This window comes from Capra hircus, chromosome 26 (assembly GCF_001704415.2).
Source record: "Capra hircus breed San Clemente chromosome 26, ASM170441v1, whole genome shotgun sequence".
NCBI classification, from domain to species: domain Eukaryota; kingdom Metazoa; phylum Chordata; class Mammalia; order Artiodactyla; family Bovidae; genus Capra; species Capra hircus.
This window is the reverse complement of record NC_030833.1, coordinates 35,613,783-35,627,801: the sequence shown is the minus strand read 5'-3', so window position 1 is coordinate 35,627,801 and position 14,019 is coordinate 35,613,783. Positions and strand designations below refer to the sequence as shown.

Here is a 14,019-nt window from a genome sequence, read left to right as displayed (position 1 = left end):
TTCTGGAAATTATAAGTCACAATCTTGGTATTGATCTGCAACTTTCTAGAAATTTCAGCAGAAGCTGTGAACATTTATGGAAAGATGCTCAAATGTAGAAATTTAAATATGTCCAACAAAAACATATCATGTTAAACCAACTTCATTTCTTTTAAGAGAATTATCAATTCAGTTGAATGAGAAAATACCATAGTATTCATACCAGTTTTAAGAGAATTATCAATTCAGTTGAATGAGAAAATACCATAGTATTCATACCAGTTTTTTAAGTTTTAGTGAAATATTTGAGTCTTTGGTCTTTTTTTGGATAAGATATGTTGGTGAATTATTTCAGTTTAAAATAAGTAGGTAGATTTATAGTAGTTAGATTCAGAATAGGTTGAAATCCAAAACCAGTATGATGAGGTTCAGTGTCACAGTTGAGATCTTCAGAGCATTAAAACAGTATTATCTGTTTCTTGTGTCAATATTTTTATCATTGATCTGGCTGAAAGTTTAGAAAGTAGGCTTATCTGATGTAGATTATTCAAAGCGGGACTTTGAATAATGGATGTGATATCATAGACTTGGAAACTGGAAACTGGTATCATAGAATGCAAACAAGAACATCTTCCTAAACCTTGCCTAATTAATCTAGTACATTTGTACCTTCCCCTCTTTTAACATACTTTCATACTTTATATATTACATAAATTAATAGTTTAGATTGCTTCAGGACAAAAAAGTGACTTTTTTGCCTATCTGATATTTTTACCAAATTAATGTATGAATTGTATGTATTCCTTATTATAGCATAATATCTTAAATGATACAGATTTAATTAGAAAAGTCTCTGCATAAGTATATTTTTATCTACTCTAGGAATATGAAGCACGGACAGGGAGAGCCTGTAAACCACCACCTCAGTCTTCAAGACGAAAGAATTTTGAATTTGAGCCACTTTCTACCACTGCCCTGATTCTTGAGGATCGACCATCGTAAGTATTTCTCATCAGGCACACTGTATTTTAAACCTAAATTTAATTTTTCTTATTAGTATTTCACTTAAAAGATATCAAGAAATTGAAGAAATTGGTTTTAGAAAGTTCTTTTTAATCCCAGGGATGAATCCTAACATAAATAAGGAAGAATTGTTGATCTCCAAGATTTATGCATATTTTCTTTAAGTCTCTATGAGCCAGTGTATGAAACATAAAATATATATAACAGAATATATCTGTTACTGTGTCAGCCTTCCTCTGCCTTATCTTTTTTTAATTGAAATACAGTTGATGTAGTGTTATATTTCAGGTGTACTGCATAATGATTTGATACTTTTATACACATTATGAAATGATCTGGATAACAATAACTATCCATCCATCCTGATACAGTTATTGCAGTATTATTGACATATTTCTTATATCCCTGTGAATTATTTATTATTTAATTAGAGATTTGTACTTCTGTTTTTGTTTTTTTTAAAGGTCTACCAGTTTATTGCTACCAACCCATCTCCCTCCACCCTCATGCATGTGTGCTGAGTCATGTAACCCCATGGACTACAGCCCTCCAGGCTTCTCTGTCCATGGACTTTTTCAGGCAAGAATACTGGAGTGGGTTGCCATTTCCTTCTCCAAAGATTTGTGCTTCGTAATCCCCATCACTTACTTTGCCCACCCCCTCCCACCCTCCTCTGTCTTACCTTCACATGATAGAACAGTTTTCATTTCTTTACATTTAATATGCACTTAAGATATATTTGTCTTTTTTGCTGTGCAATTACTATTAACCAATTGGTTTACTGTTATTAAGAGTATATTTTTGAGACTTCTTTAGTGGTCTAGTAGTTAAGACTGCCCTTCCACTGCAGAGGGTGTGGGTTTGATCCCTGGTCAAGAAGCTAAGATCCCACATGCTCTATGGTGCAACCAAAAAAAAAAAGAAAAAAACAAAACAAATATATATATATATATATATATATATATATGTATCTCCTTAATACCCAGGAAAAAATCTTGAACTCTTCCATTTCCATTTTTGCCCTTCCCATCTTAGCCTTCCACAAAGCTGCTGTTCTTCAAGATAAAGTCTCTGATTTGTTATCAGACAAAGGACACCTTCCCTAAACCAAGACTACCTGGTCCTTAACTCCTTTTTTTCCTTCTTGGCCTCTCTGGACCTAAACTTTTTCTTCTTCTTCTAGATTTCTCTTTCCTTCCAGTATAAAAACTCCTAACTTTATTTAAAGTCACATTCCTAGTCTGCAGCTTTTTCCACCCATTATCCTGATGAGTGTAATAAAAAGATCTGGAGCCAAACAGGTAGAGGTTGAATATGTTTTTAGATATTATGAGAGAAGAAAAGCTGAACACAAGTACATTATTTTTTTTATTCTTGTTACATTTCTTCATACTAAAGAATTGTGATCCCAGTACTCTTTTTTTTTTTAGGATTTGGTAAATATGTCTATATTCATTGTTCATTAGTATTAAAAAAAAGTTTTTAGTTATGAGAACATATCAAAGTTTTATTAATATTTCAGTCTTGCTGCCAGGTGAATGAACAAGGCCAATTCAGAGAGTGCTTAGATAAGCAAGGAAAGAATACCTGGCTGGGTAAAGAATTCTGACTAAAGATCTTTAGACTCTTGACTGACTGACATCTGGATAAAGTGAAAGTGAAGTTGCTCAGTCGTGTCCAACTCTTTGTGACCCCATGGACTGTAGCCTACCAGGCTCCTCCCTCCATGGGATTCTTCAGCCAAGAGTACTGGAGTGGGTTGCCATTTCCTTCTCCAGGGGATATTCCCGACCCAGGGATCGAACCTGGGTCTCCTGTATTCCAGGGAGACGCTTTAACCTCTAAGCCACCATCTGGGTAGGTAATAGCCAAATTCCCAGACCTCTCTTAAACTTTAAAAAATTCATCTAAAATAGATTTAAGCTTTTAACCAGGAATGGTAACTTCCTTCCAGGAGAAGTTCATAAAAATACAATGCAAAAAGTTTTGTTCTAAACAGTGTTTGGGATAAATATTTCTTTACACCTTACTCTTTTATAATTAAACTTTTCTTTTAAGCCATGTCTTCTCATTATTACCCACATTTGGAATGCAGTTATCCTATTTCTACTTCTCACCTGCCTCATCCTTTAAGGATCAGGCTTTTTCCTTTCTTTCAAGTATGTTGACTTTTTCAGCCTTCAGTGAATTCGTTTACTTCTGAATGCTTTTATAAAAGACTTTGTTCTGTGTGATTTTCATGAATTGGATTATGGTATGCTTTGGTGTGGTTTTCTTCATGTTCTATCTGTTTGGGGTTCATTGAGCTTAATATATCTCTGCATTTATAGTTTTCTGTTGATTTTGGTAAAATTTTAGTTTTATTTCTTCAACAGCTTTTTGTTCTGTCCTCCCTCCTTTCTTCTGCGATGTACATTAAACATGTTACTTGATATTTTTCCATGTCCTATAGCTCATTTATGTTTGCTTTTTTTTTTTGAGGGGGTGGGGTTTCTTCTCTCTGTACAGTTTTATATTGTTATATCTTAAAGTTCACTTACTTTTTCTTCTGTAGTATATAATTTGCTGTCCTATCTTTTGAATTTCTCATTCTAGAAATTTTCATCTGTAGACATTGGATTTGGATCTTGGGTTTCTCTTATTATGTTCCTTTCTTCTTCTTGAGTATAACAGGTTTATAGTCCTTGAGTTCTAATCTTGTTATCTGACATTTTTGCACTATTTCTGCTGATTGATTTTTCTTCTCATTATGGCTTTTATTTTCCTGATTCTTTACATCCCTAATAATTTTTATTGCATATGAGATACTGTGTTTTTACATGGTTGGGTATTGGACTTCTTTGTATTCCTTTAAATAAATATGTTTTGGTGGTATGGAATTGCTTTGATCCTTTTGATCTAATCATCATTAGAGTCCTTCCAGAACAGCCATCAGTGTAGGGCTAATTTATAATTTATCCTTACTACTGAGGCAGTGCCCTAAGGATTCTATTGAATACCCTATTAGGAGATCTCTCTACTTTGATGGCCCAGTCCAGTGTGATTTTGGGAATGTTCTACCTATTTCTTTCTGGTGTTTCTTTCTCTGGCCACTAGTTTAATCACACACATACATAGTTCATTGTTCAGCCAAAGCCTCTGCAGCTGCCTTCTCTCTGGTACACAGTTATTCAAATTCTATCTCAAACTTGTTTTCTCACTCAGCAAGACTGTTGGGCCCTGTTTTGGCACTTCCTCCCAGCACTGAGACCTGGAAATCCAGGGAGTAAGGTCAGGCATCTGCAGGGTTACCTTGTTTCCTTCTTCATAAGGAGCATGGTCTTGTGCTGCCTATGGTCCAGCATCTTAAACTGTAGTTTAATGTATTTTATTTGTTTTTCTAATTAATTAAGGCAAGAAGATAAACCTGATCCCTCTTATTCCATTATGGCCTGAAGCAGAAATCTTAACCCTTACTCCTTCCTGCTACAACATACCTAAGGAATCTTAACCTGAGATGGCAAGAAGTAGAATACATAATTTGAAAGTTTGTCACATACCTTTCCCACCTAACCTGTTGAAAATCATTTAAAAAACTGGTTTTAAAAACTGGACATTATTATGACATATTTGGATATGTGGTAATATTCAAATGTATTTCATTTTGCACAGTCATATATCTAAATCATGCCACTGTGAAGCCATTGATTTGATAAATGAAAATATAATATATGCAAGTAACTGATTATCAAAATTTTATTTAGAATGTTATGTTAAATCTCTAATAAAGTAGAAAGCATATAAATACTCCTACTTATTTACCAAGAGAAATGAATGCAGATAGCCACACTTGAATATTTATAGCAGCTTTTATTCATAGTAGCCCCTAACTGCAAACAGTCAAAATGTCCATCCACATGGGTAAATGGAACATTACTCACCAATTAAAAGAAATCATTACTAATACACAGGACAAAGTGGATGAATATCAAAAATATGCTGAGCAAAAGAAGCCAGGCACAAATGAATCTATACAAAATTCTTTATTAGAGACTAATTAATCTATAGTGATAGAATCAGATATGTGATTGCTTAAGGTAGGAGTTTGGTAAGTATTAAGCGTAAAGGGGTCAAAAACTAACTGTGGATTGATGGAAACATTCTATATCTTGGTTGATGCGTTTTTTGCACAGATATATACATTTGTCAAAACTCATCAAACAGTACTCTTAATATATGTATGTCCATTTTGTTGTGTGAAATTACACCTCAAAAAAGTTGACTAAAAAATAAACTATACAGTGAGTTTAACAAATAAGCTAGAATTATTGGCTAAAATCAAACATGTTCATATGACCTGTAAACAAATATATATGATATTTGATATATATAACAAATACTAGCAACCTGGATTTTGATTCTTTTCTAAAATGCAGAGTTCTTTTCAACCTTATACTTTCTTATTGTATGAAATGTGAAAATTAAGTTAGAAATTCTTTTGTATCTGGCTATAAAAAGAAAGGAGGTCAGTAAACTTCTTAGTCTTTAAAAAATTGACTTAAATTTTGTTTTTCCTCAGAAATCTTCCTGCCAAATCTGTGGAAGAGGCTTTACGTCACCGACAAGAATATGATGAGATGGTGGCTGAGGCTAAAAAACGAGGTATAAAATTTAACTCCTGGTGATATATTTTATTTATTGATGTTAGTAGGAAACTCATTTCCTACTAAATTCATTTCAACAGGATGGCAAATGGTGAAATTGACCAAGTCTGTCTTTAAGATGATGCTGACTAAATTTGTTCTTAAAGAGAAATAAAATGTCATATAAGAATCTTAGTTTTTTAAATACTTTTACAAAACTAGTATGAGGAGAAAGGCCGCAGACTATCTATGAGAGACCTTGTAATTGCATCATAAACCTAGGACTACTAGTACTTTAATTTATAAATGAAGATGTTATTCATGAATCCATTCATGAGATTCATTTGTTTTTTCACTAGGCTTTTGATATTTTATACTTTAAGAATTTTGACATTTTGCAGTAACTTTCTATAGGTTATGGGAATATGATTTGGAAGTAAAAATTGATTTCATGACTTATGAAGTTTCTCTCACTTCCCAGTTGTGTCATTTTGACAGGCACAGAAGTGTATATTCTTATGTGTATAAATTCACAAATTTATACAGTCTTTCTTCCAACCAAAAATAAAACATCAGGATGACTTAGCAATACTTAAGTTTTGTTAGTTCAGGGTACATTTTTAGAAAATATTACACAGTTATCTATATTTTTGGGCATAAGCTTTATTAACAACTGATATTTTTTCCTTTGACTTAGTGAATCAAATATTATAATAATATACACTTCTGCTTTGTGGCACAATCTTTTTAGAAGGCCTAATTATGTAAACATTGGTTAAGTTTATTTTACTATACAATTTGAAATATTTCTAGCATACCCAACAAATTTTAATTGACTCTTAACATTGACATTACTATTTGATTAATATTTAAGGTGATTATTGATAAATTAGATGAACCTAACAATATGTGATAAAAGTAACATTGAATTATGAAGTCAGAATGTCAAAGCTTTAATCTTGTTTTATGCTTCCTGGATGTGATACTCTAAATAAATCTTAATTTTCCTCATCTGTGAAATGTTTGTGTGTGTTGGGGACGAAGGGTAGAGGAGGGGGCAGTTGACTGCATCTGGGCTTTTCGTGCCCTTCAGTCAGCACTTAAAATCTGAATACATAAATAAAAGAATGTGGAGCTATTTACTTGCCCTCTTAAGATGGTTTGTGACTCATATGTGAAACACAATTAGAAAACAGTTTAGCCAGCTAATCTCTGGTTCCACTGGTTCTAAAATTCATTCTCTGTGTATGTACTTCTCTATTTGGGGGGCATCTCTTATTCCAAAATTGTGACTCCTGATCATCAGAGTGGTGTTAGGTGTATGTGTGTGTGTTAGGAGGATTTTAAAATTTCCCGGTAATTAGTAAACTGAAACATCATAGTAAAAGAAAAGGTCACTGTAATAGTGCCATGACAATATCATCTTTCAATATCATGTGGGTTTTTGTTTTTGTTTTCTGTGCCACATGGCATGTGAGATCTCAGTTCCCCGACTGGGGATCAAACCCACACCTTGTGCATAGTGAACCTCAGAGTCTTAACCACTGGACCACCAAGGAAGTCCCTGTCATGTGGTTTTATGTCAAGAAATTCATAAACCCGTTGTATGAAAAAAATGGTATTGGTTAGTTGCTCACAGTTGTTTATTTTTACACAGTTAAGTCAGGAGAAATTTTACTTCATTGATTGATTAAGTATAAGTAGACTATGTGATATAGTAACCTATTTAAATTATTTTTTCTGAGCTTTGTTCCATCCATTTTTGTAGACTAGAAGTTACTTTTAAATTATGTTAACCAAGTTCATTTTTTTCTCTTTTTCCCTCTTTCTCTCCTTTCCTCTTTCTCCTTTTTCCTTTCTTCCCCTTCTTCCCTTCTTCATTTCCATTCTTCCTTCCTTTTACCAGAATATTCTTTATGTGAAAGTCTCTTTTGTAGACTTGGGTAGAAAGAGAAGGGCATTTTGATCTGGCTGTTTTATATTGAAATAATTTTTACTTGTTTAAAACAGAAATTAAAGAAGCACATAAAAGGAAAAAAATAATGAAAGAACGGTTTAAACAGGAAGAAAGCATTGCAAGTGCAATGGTAATTTGGATCAATGAAATACTACCCAACTGGGAAGTAATGTAAGTAAGCAGACTTTTCCTGAATTTCAGTCTGTCTCCAAAGATCTCATGTCTCCAATTTTATATTTATATAACTTCTAGCTTGTATCTTATGTTTTGGCTAAATTATACTGTTAACCAGTGTTTGAAATTTTTCATGCTTATCTCTGTTCTTTACTTTTGTAAATCTCTCAATCTCTAATGCCTGCTTCCCTTACTGACCACCCTCTATGCATATCAGAATTTTATCTGTCATTTGAATTGCATCTGAATACTTGTTGATCCATGAAATTTCTAATTTCCTGTTACCATATTTTCTTAATTCCAATGTACTATCTATATTGCTAGATGTACTATTGATGTAATAGCAGGAGTTTTGGCAAAGAAAATATTAAACATACACATTCATTGTAATATGCATTTATTAAATGGTAAATATTAAACTGATTTTAATATGCTTCTCATAATCAAGATAAAGTGTTATATATGATCTTTCTCTTCTGTAATGTCCTATTATACTTTGAGAATAATACACTTCTTGCGTTACTTTTCCTTTTATTTTTTGATAATATTTTTATACATTCATTATTTTTCCTCTAGACTGGTGGGAGATGACTTCTGCAATGCCAAGTATAGGATGTGCTTTGGGAATGTGTTGAATATTGGCATAATATGACAGATATTATATTAGGCTCTTTACACAAGTAATCACATTTGATTCTCACAACCTTTATTCCCTTTTATCTTATAGGGATTCTCAAAGTCAGAGAGGTTAGGTGATTTGCCCAAGGTTGTACAATTAATGAATGGTTAACCAGATTTGAACTCGTCTATCTGATTTTAAAGCCCGCATTTCTTTCAGTAGATTATGCTGCCTCCCAAAGACTAAGGCTTTACCCATAGTAAATACTTTGTGATTTTGTTTTTGATACTGAATTGACAATGCATTTTTATATTCTTTTTATTATGTTTTTTCATCATTTTCCTGTATTTCTTATTTTCTCATTGTACCCTTAGTAAGTGGCAATTATGGAAGACAATTCCCTTTAAATTGCTGTATATTTTTTAGGCATTTTTTGCCTACGTGCATGAACCCAAGGAAAGAATGCATCACATACTTAAGTCTCTATGTTCTAAAAAATCATTCAGCCATTTGGCCACAGACTAGGTAAACCATCATGGAACTAGTATTTTTGATATAAAAAGTAACTTTCTCCTTTTTTCTCCCCTTCAATTCTAGGCGTAGTACGAGAAGAGTTCGAGAATTGTGGTGGCAGGGATTGCCCCCTAGTGTTCGTGGGAAAGTTTGGAGTCTAGCTGTAGGAAATGAACTAAATATCACTCCTGGTTTGTATTCTATATTGAGTTACTCCCACACATGTTAATAGCCATCTTTATAATAGATTGGTTATTTAAAAAGGCACTATATTTTAAGAGCATACTTCATTCCCCACACCCTCTAAAACCTGATACAATTTAATGTTACTGTATTTCATATTATATATATAAAATTTGTGTGTTTTCCTCTAGTTTACAACCATCAGTAATAATCTTGGCATTCAGATATCTTAAACTGTGGATAATAACTTCAAAAACTTCTGGGTCTAGGTAGCAGTAGATGAATAAGCATCAGTTCAGTTCAGTTCAGTCGCTCAGTCGTGTCTCGACTCTTTGCAACCCCATGAACTGCAGCACGCCAGGCCTCCCTGTCCATCACCAACTCCTGGAGTTCACTCAAACTCATGTCCATTGAGTCAGTGATGCCATCCAGCCATCTCATCCTGTCGTCCCCTTCTCCTGCCCCCAATCCCTCCCAGCATCAGAGTCTTTTCCAGTGAGTCTACTCTTCGCAAGAGGTGGCCAAAGTATTGGAGTTTCAGCTTCAGCATCATTCCTTCCAAAGAACACCCAGGAGCAATCTCCTTTAGAATGGACTGGTTGGATCTCCTTGCAGTCCAAGGGACTCTCAAGAGTCTTCTCCAACACCACAGTACAAAAGCATCAATTCTTTGGCGCTCAGCTCTTTACAGTCCAACTCATATCCAGGAAAAATAAAATAGTCTAGTTGTGAACAAGTTTCTTCTTTATTCAAAAAACATAAATATTATGGGAAGGATAAAAATTTCTTTTCTTGTCTCTCTACCCAAACCAGTCATTTTGAATGTTTTTATTTAAAAACTTAAAACAGAAGTAAGATTCTCATTGTTTTTATTTTTTTAAGTTTCTTAAAACCTTGAAGCATAGGAGTAAAATGTAAATAGGAATAAAATGTAGTGTAGTTTTGATGAGTTTAAAAAATTAGATAAAATAAGGATAGTATCACATAGAGTAAAATAATTGAAAATATTAAAAATGGTCTGAATGATAATGATAATGCCAGACAGAGGCACCACAAAAAGACTTTTAGGGATTCTAGTATAATAATATAAATAATACATTGTTACTTAAAATTTTTTATTTATGTATTATTGAAAAAAATTCAATAGTAAAGTACAAACTGCATGTCTGTCCCCCTCTTTCACCCAAACATCTCTTAATCCTACTATGTATTAGTTAACAATTTGGTATATGTTCTTCCAGATCTTCTTTCTATGCACATAAAAAGAGTACATCTACTTATGATACTTTTAAAGCTTTCTCGTTTTCTTCCTTTTATTTTTTTTCCACAAACCATCTGAACATCCCTCCATGTCAGTGCATACAGGTGTATTTATACTTACTATAGCTGCACTGTATTCCACATTTTGGCTGTACTATAATTTATTTAACTATTTTCCTAGTGATTGCTAAATCAGAGACATTGGTGTCAAAACAATATCAAGGTGCTGTTGTTTTTATTCCTCAAAAGTGAGTAAAATGAATGAATATTACCCACAGAGAGTATGACTGAAAATAATTTAGAAATATTTACCAAAAGCTTCAAAAAATGTAACCTCTAACCCATTTATTCTTGTTCTAACACTTGAATAAACATAATGACAAAAGCTTTTCTATAAGGATATTCATTACAGCAGTCAGTATTATGTATAGTTGTTGTTTAGTCTCGAAGTCGTGTCTGATTCTTTGCGACCTCATGGACTATAGCACACCAGGCTCCTCTGTCCTCCACTATCCTGGAGTTGCTCAAATTCATGTCCATTGAGTCAGTATACTATCTAACCATCTCATCCTCTGCCACTCCCTTCTTTTGCCTTCAATCTTTCCCAGCATCCGGGTTTTTTCCAGTGAGTTGGCTCTTCGCATCAGGTGGCCAAAATATTGGAGCTTCAACTTCAGCATCAGTCCTTCCAATGAATATTCAGGGTTGGTTTTCTGTAGAATTGATTGGTTTAATCTCCTTACAGTCCAAGACCTTTAAGAGTCTTCTCAGGAGTTTTGCAGAATTTATAACAGACCTAAATGTCTATCTTCAGTCTTAAAAGTGATGCCCCGCCCCCAATTTTTTTTTTTTTTTTAAAAACACTGAAGAACATCTTTATGATAGCATGGGATAAAATCCTTCTATAATAGCGTAGATTGGTAAATAGGATTACAAAAAAATACACATATTTTGTACAATAAAAGCACTGATTAGTTGTGAAAATATGTAAACTCTGGAATTAAACAGTTAAGCTTTTCATAATTTCTCGTGGTGAGAAATTGATAAATTCATGAGATAATGTATTGTAAAATATGCTTTTCAAAATCTGTCTTTAACGAATTAATTTATATGCTTCTCCCTTCTGCCTTTATGGAAATATTGAAAAAACCCATACATAATTGAATTGTGTTTATTTGATTTCTTAAAATTTGGCAAGTGGTGAATCATAACTGTAGAAATGTAGTCCATTGTGTTAAAATAAATCTGGCTAAGGAAACATAGCAAAAAAAAAAAAAAAGTGATGCCAACTGAGTAACATGATCATATATGGTTTATAAAATTGATTTTTACAAATAATGAACATGTCATTTTAATGAATTTTTTTTCAATTAAAAAATAGAATTTAAGGGAAGTATCGAGAATTAAATTAAGCTTAGAAAAGGATTGTATTGGTTTAAGGTCTTAAGAATTAGTTTGCGTACAGGTAAGGTGATGAAGTATTGGTAGCTATGTTTTATTTGCAGTTTTGTTGAGAACTTTACCTTTACAGTATTAGGTATATATAACTTAGACATTAAAATATTAAGTTGGTATTAATCTTTTGCAATACTCTAATCAAAAAGTTTTTTTTAAGCTCAAAATTTATAAGGCTTATAAAGTAACTGGGTCATTCATTTTCAAAGTAATTTTAGCTTCTTTCAATTGAACAGTTATGTATTCAGGAGTGAATGAGGTTCAGTTCAGTTCACTCGATCAGTCGTGTCCAACCATTTGCGACCCCATGGACTGCAGCACATCAGGCTTCCCTGTCCATCACCAAATCCTGGAACTTATAAACTCATGTCCACTTGAGTTGGTGATACCATCCAACCATCTCATACTCTGTTGTCCCCTTCTCCTCCCACCTTCAATCTTACCCAGGATCAGGGTCTTTACAAATGAGTCATTTCTTCCCATCAGGTGACCAAAGTATTAGAGTTTCAACTTCAGCATCAGTCCTTCCAATGAATATTTAGGACTGATTTCCTTTAGGATGGACTGATTGGATCTCCTTGCACTCCAAGGGACTCTCAAGAGTCTTCTCCAACACCACAGTTCAAAAGCATCAATTCTTCAGCACTCAGTTTTCTTTCTAGTCTAACTCTCACATCCCTACATGACTACTGAGAAAACGATAAATAAAACGATAAATAAAAAGATAAAATTGACAAACCATTAGCCAGACACATCAAGAAACAGAGAAAAATCTGTAAAATTAGAAATGAAAACGGAGAGATCACAACAGACAACACAGAAATGCAAAGGATCATAAGAGACTACTGTCAGCAATTATATGCCAATAAAATGGACAACTTGGAAGAAATGGACACATTCTTAGAAAAGTACAACTTTCCAAAACTGAACCAGGAAGAAATAGAAAATCTTAACAGACCCATCACCAGCATGGAAATTTAAACTGTAATCAGAAATCTTCCAGCAAACAAAAGCCCAGGTCCAGATGGCTTCACAGCTGAATTCTACCAAAAATTTAGAGAAGAACTAACACCTATCCTACTCAACTTCTTCCAGAAAACTGCAGAGGAAGGTAAACTTCCAAACTCATTCTATGAGGCCACCATCACCCTAATACCAAAACCTGACAAAGATGCCACAAAAAAAGAAAACACAGGCCAATATCACTAATCAACGTAGATGCAAAAATCCTTAACAAAATTCTAGCAAACAGAATCCAACAACACATTTAAAAGATCATACATCATGACCAAGTGGGCTTTATCCCAGGGATGCAAGAATTCTTCAATGTCTGCAAATCAATCAATGTAATACACCATATTAACAAATTGAAAAATGAAAACCATATGATTATCTCAATAGATGCAGAGAAAGCCTTTGACAAAATTCAACATCCATTTATGATTTAAAAAAACCCCTCCAGAAAGCAGGAATAGAAGGAACATACCTCAACAGAATAAAAGCTATATATGACAAACCCACAGCAAACATTATCCTCAATGATGAAAAATGGAAAGCATTTCCCCTAAAGTCAGGAACCAGACAAGGGTGCCCACTCTCACCACTACTATTCAACATAGTTTTGGAAGTTTTGGCCAAAGAAATCAGAGCAGAAAAAGAAATAAAAGGAATCCAGATTGGAAAAGAAGAAGTAAAACTCTCACTGTTTGCAGATGCCATGATCCTCTACATAGAAAACCCTAAAGACTCCACCAGAAAATTACTAGAGCTAATCAATGAATATAGTAAAGTTGCAGGATATAAAATCAACACACAGAAATCCCTTGCATTCCTATACACCAATAATGAGAAAATAGAGAAATTAAGGAAACAATTCCATTCACTATTGCAACAAAAAGAATAAAATGCTTAGGAATATATCTTCCTAAAGAAACCAAAGACCTATATATAGAAAACTATAAAGAAATCAAAGAGGACACTAATAGATGGATAACTATACCGTATTCATGGATCAGAAAAATCAATATAGTGAAAATGAGTATACTACCCAAAGCAATCTGTAGATTCAATGCAATCCCTATCAAGCTACCAACAGTATTTTTCAGAGAGCTAGAACAAATAATTTCACAATTTGTATGGAAATACAAAAAACCTCAAATAGCCAAAGCAATCTTGAGAAAGAAGAATGGAACTGGAGGGATCAACCTGCCTGACTTCAGGCTCTACTACAAAGC

The 14,019-nt window shown here is 33.5% G+C and overlaps 1 protein-coding gene across 2 annotated transcripts in view; it reads left to right on the top strand.

Annotated features, from left to right (window-relative positions):
* Positions 1–14,019, top strand: part of TBC1D12 (TBC1 domain family member 12) — a 95,638-nt gene that overhangs the window by 68,226 nt on the left and 13,393 nt on the right. For both annotated transcript variants that reach the window (XM_018041553.1, XM_018041554.1), the window contains 4 exons: positions 862–977; positions 5,561–5,643; positions 7,635–7,752; positions 8,972–9,078. In XM_018041553.1, the coding sequence (XP_017897042.1) occupies positions 862–977; positions 5,561–5,643; positions 7,635–7,752; positions 8,972–9,078 (424 nt within the window). The remainder of the gene's footprint in view (positions 1–861; positions 978–5,560; positions 5,644–7,634; positions 7,753–8,971; positions 9,079–14,019) is intronic.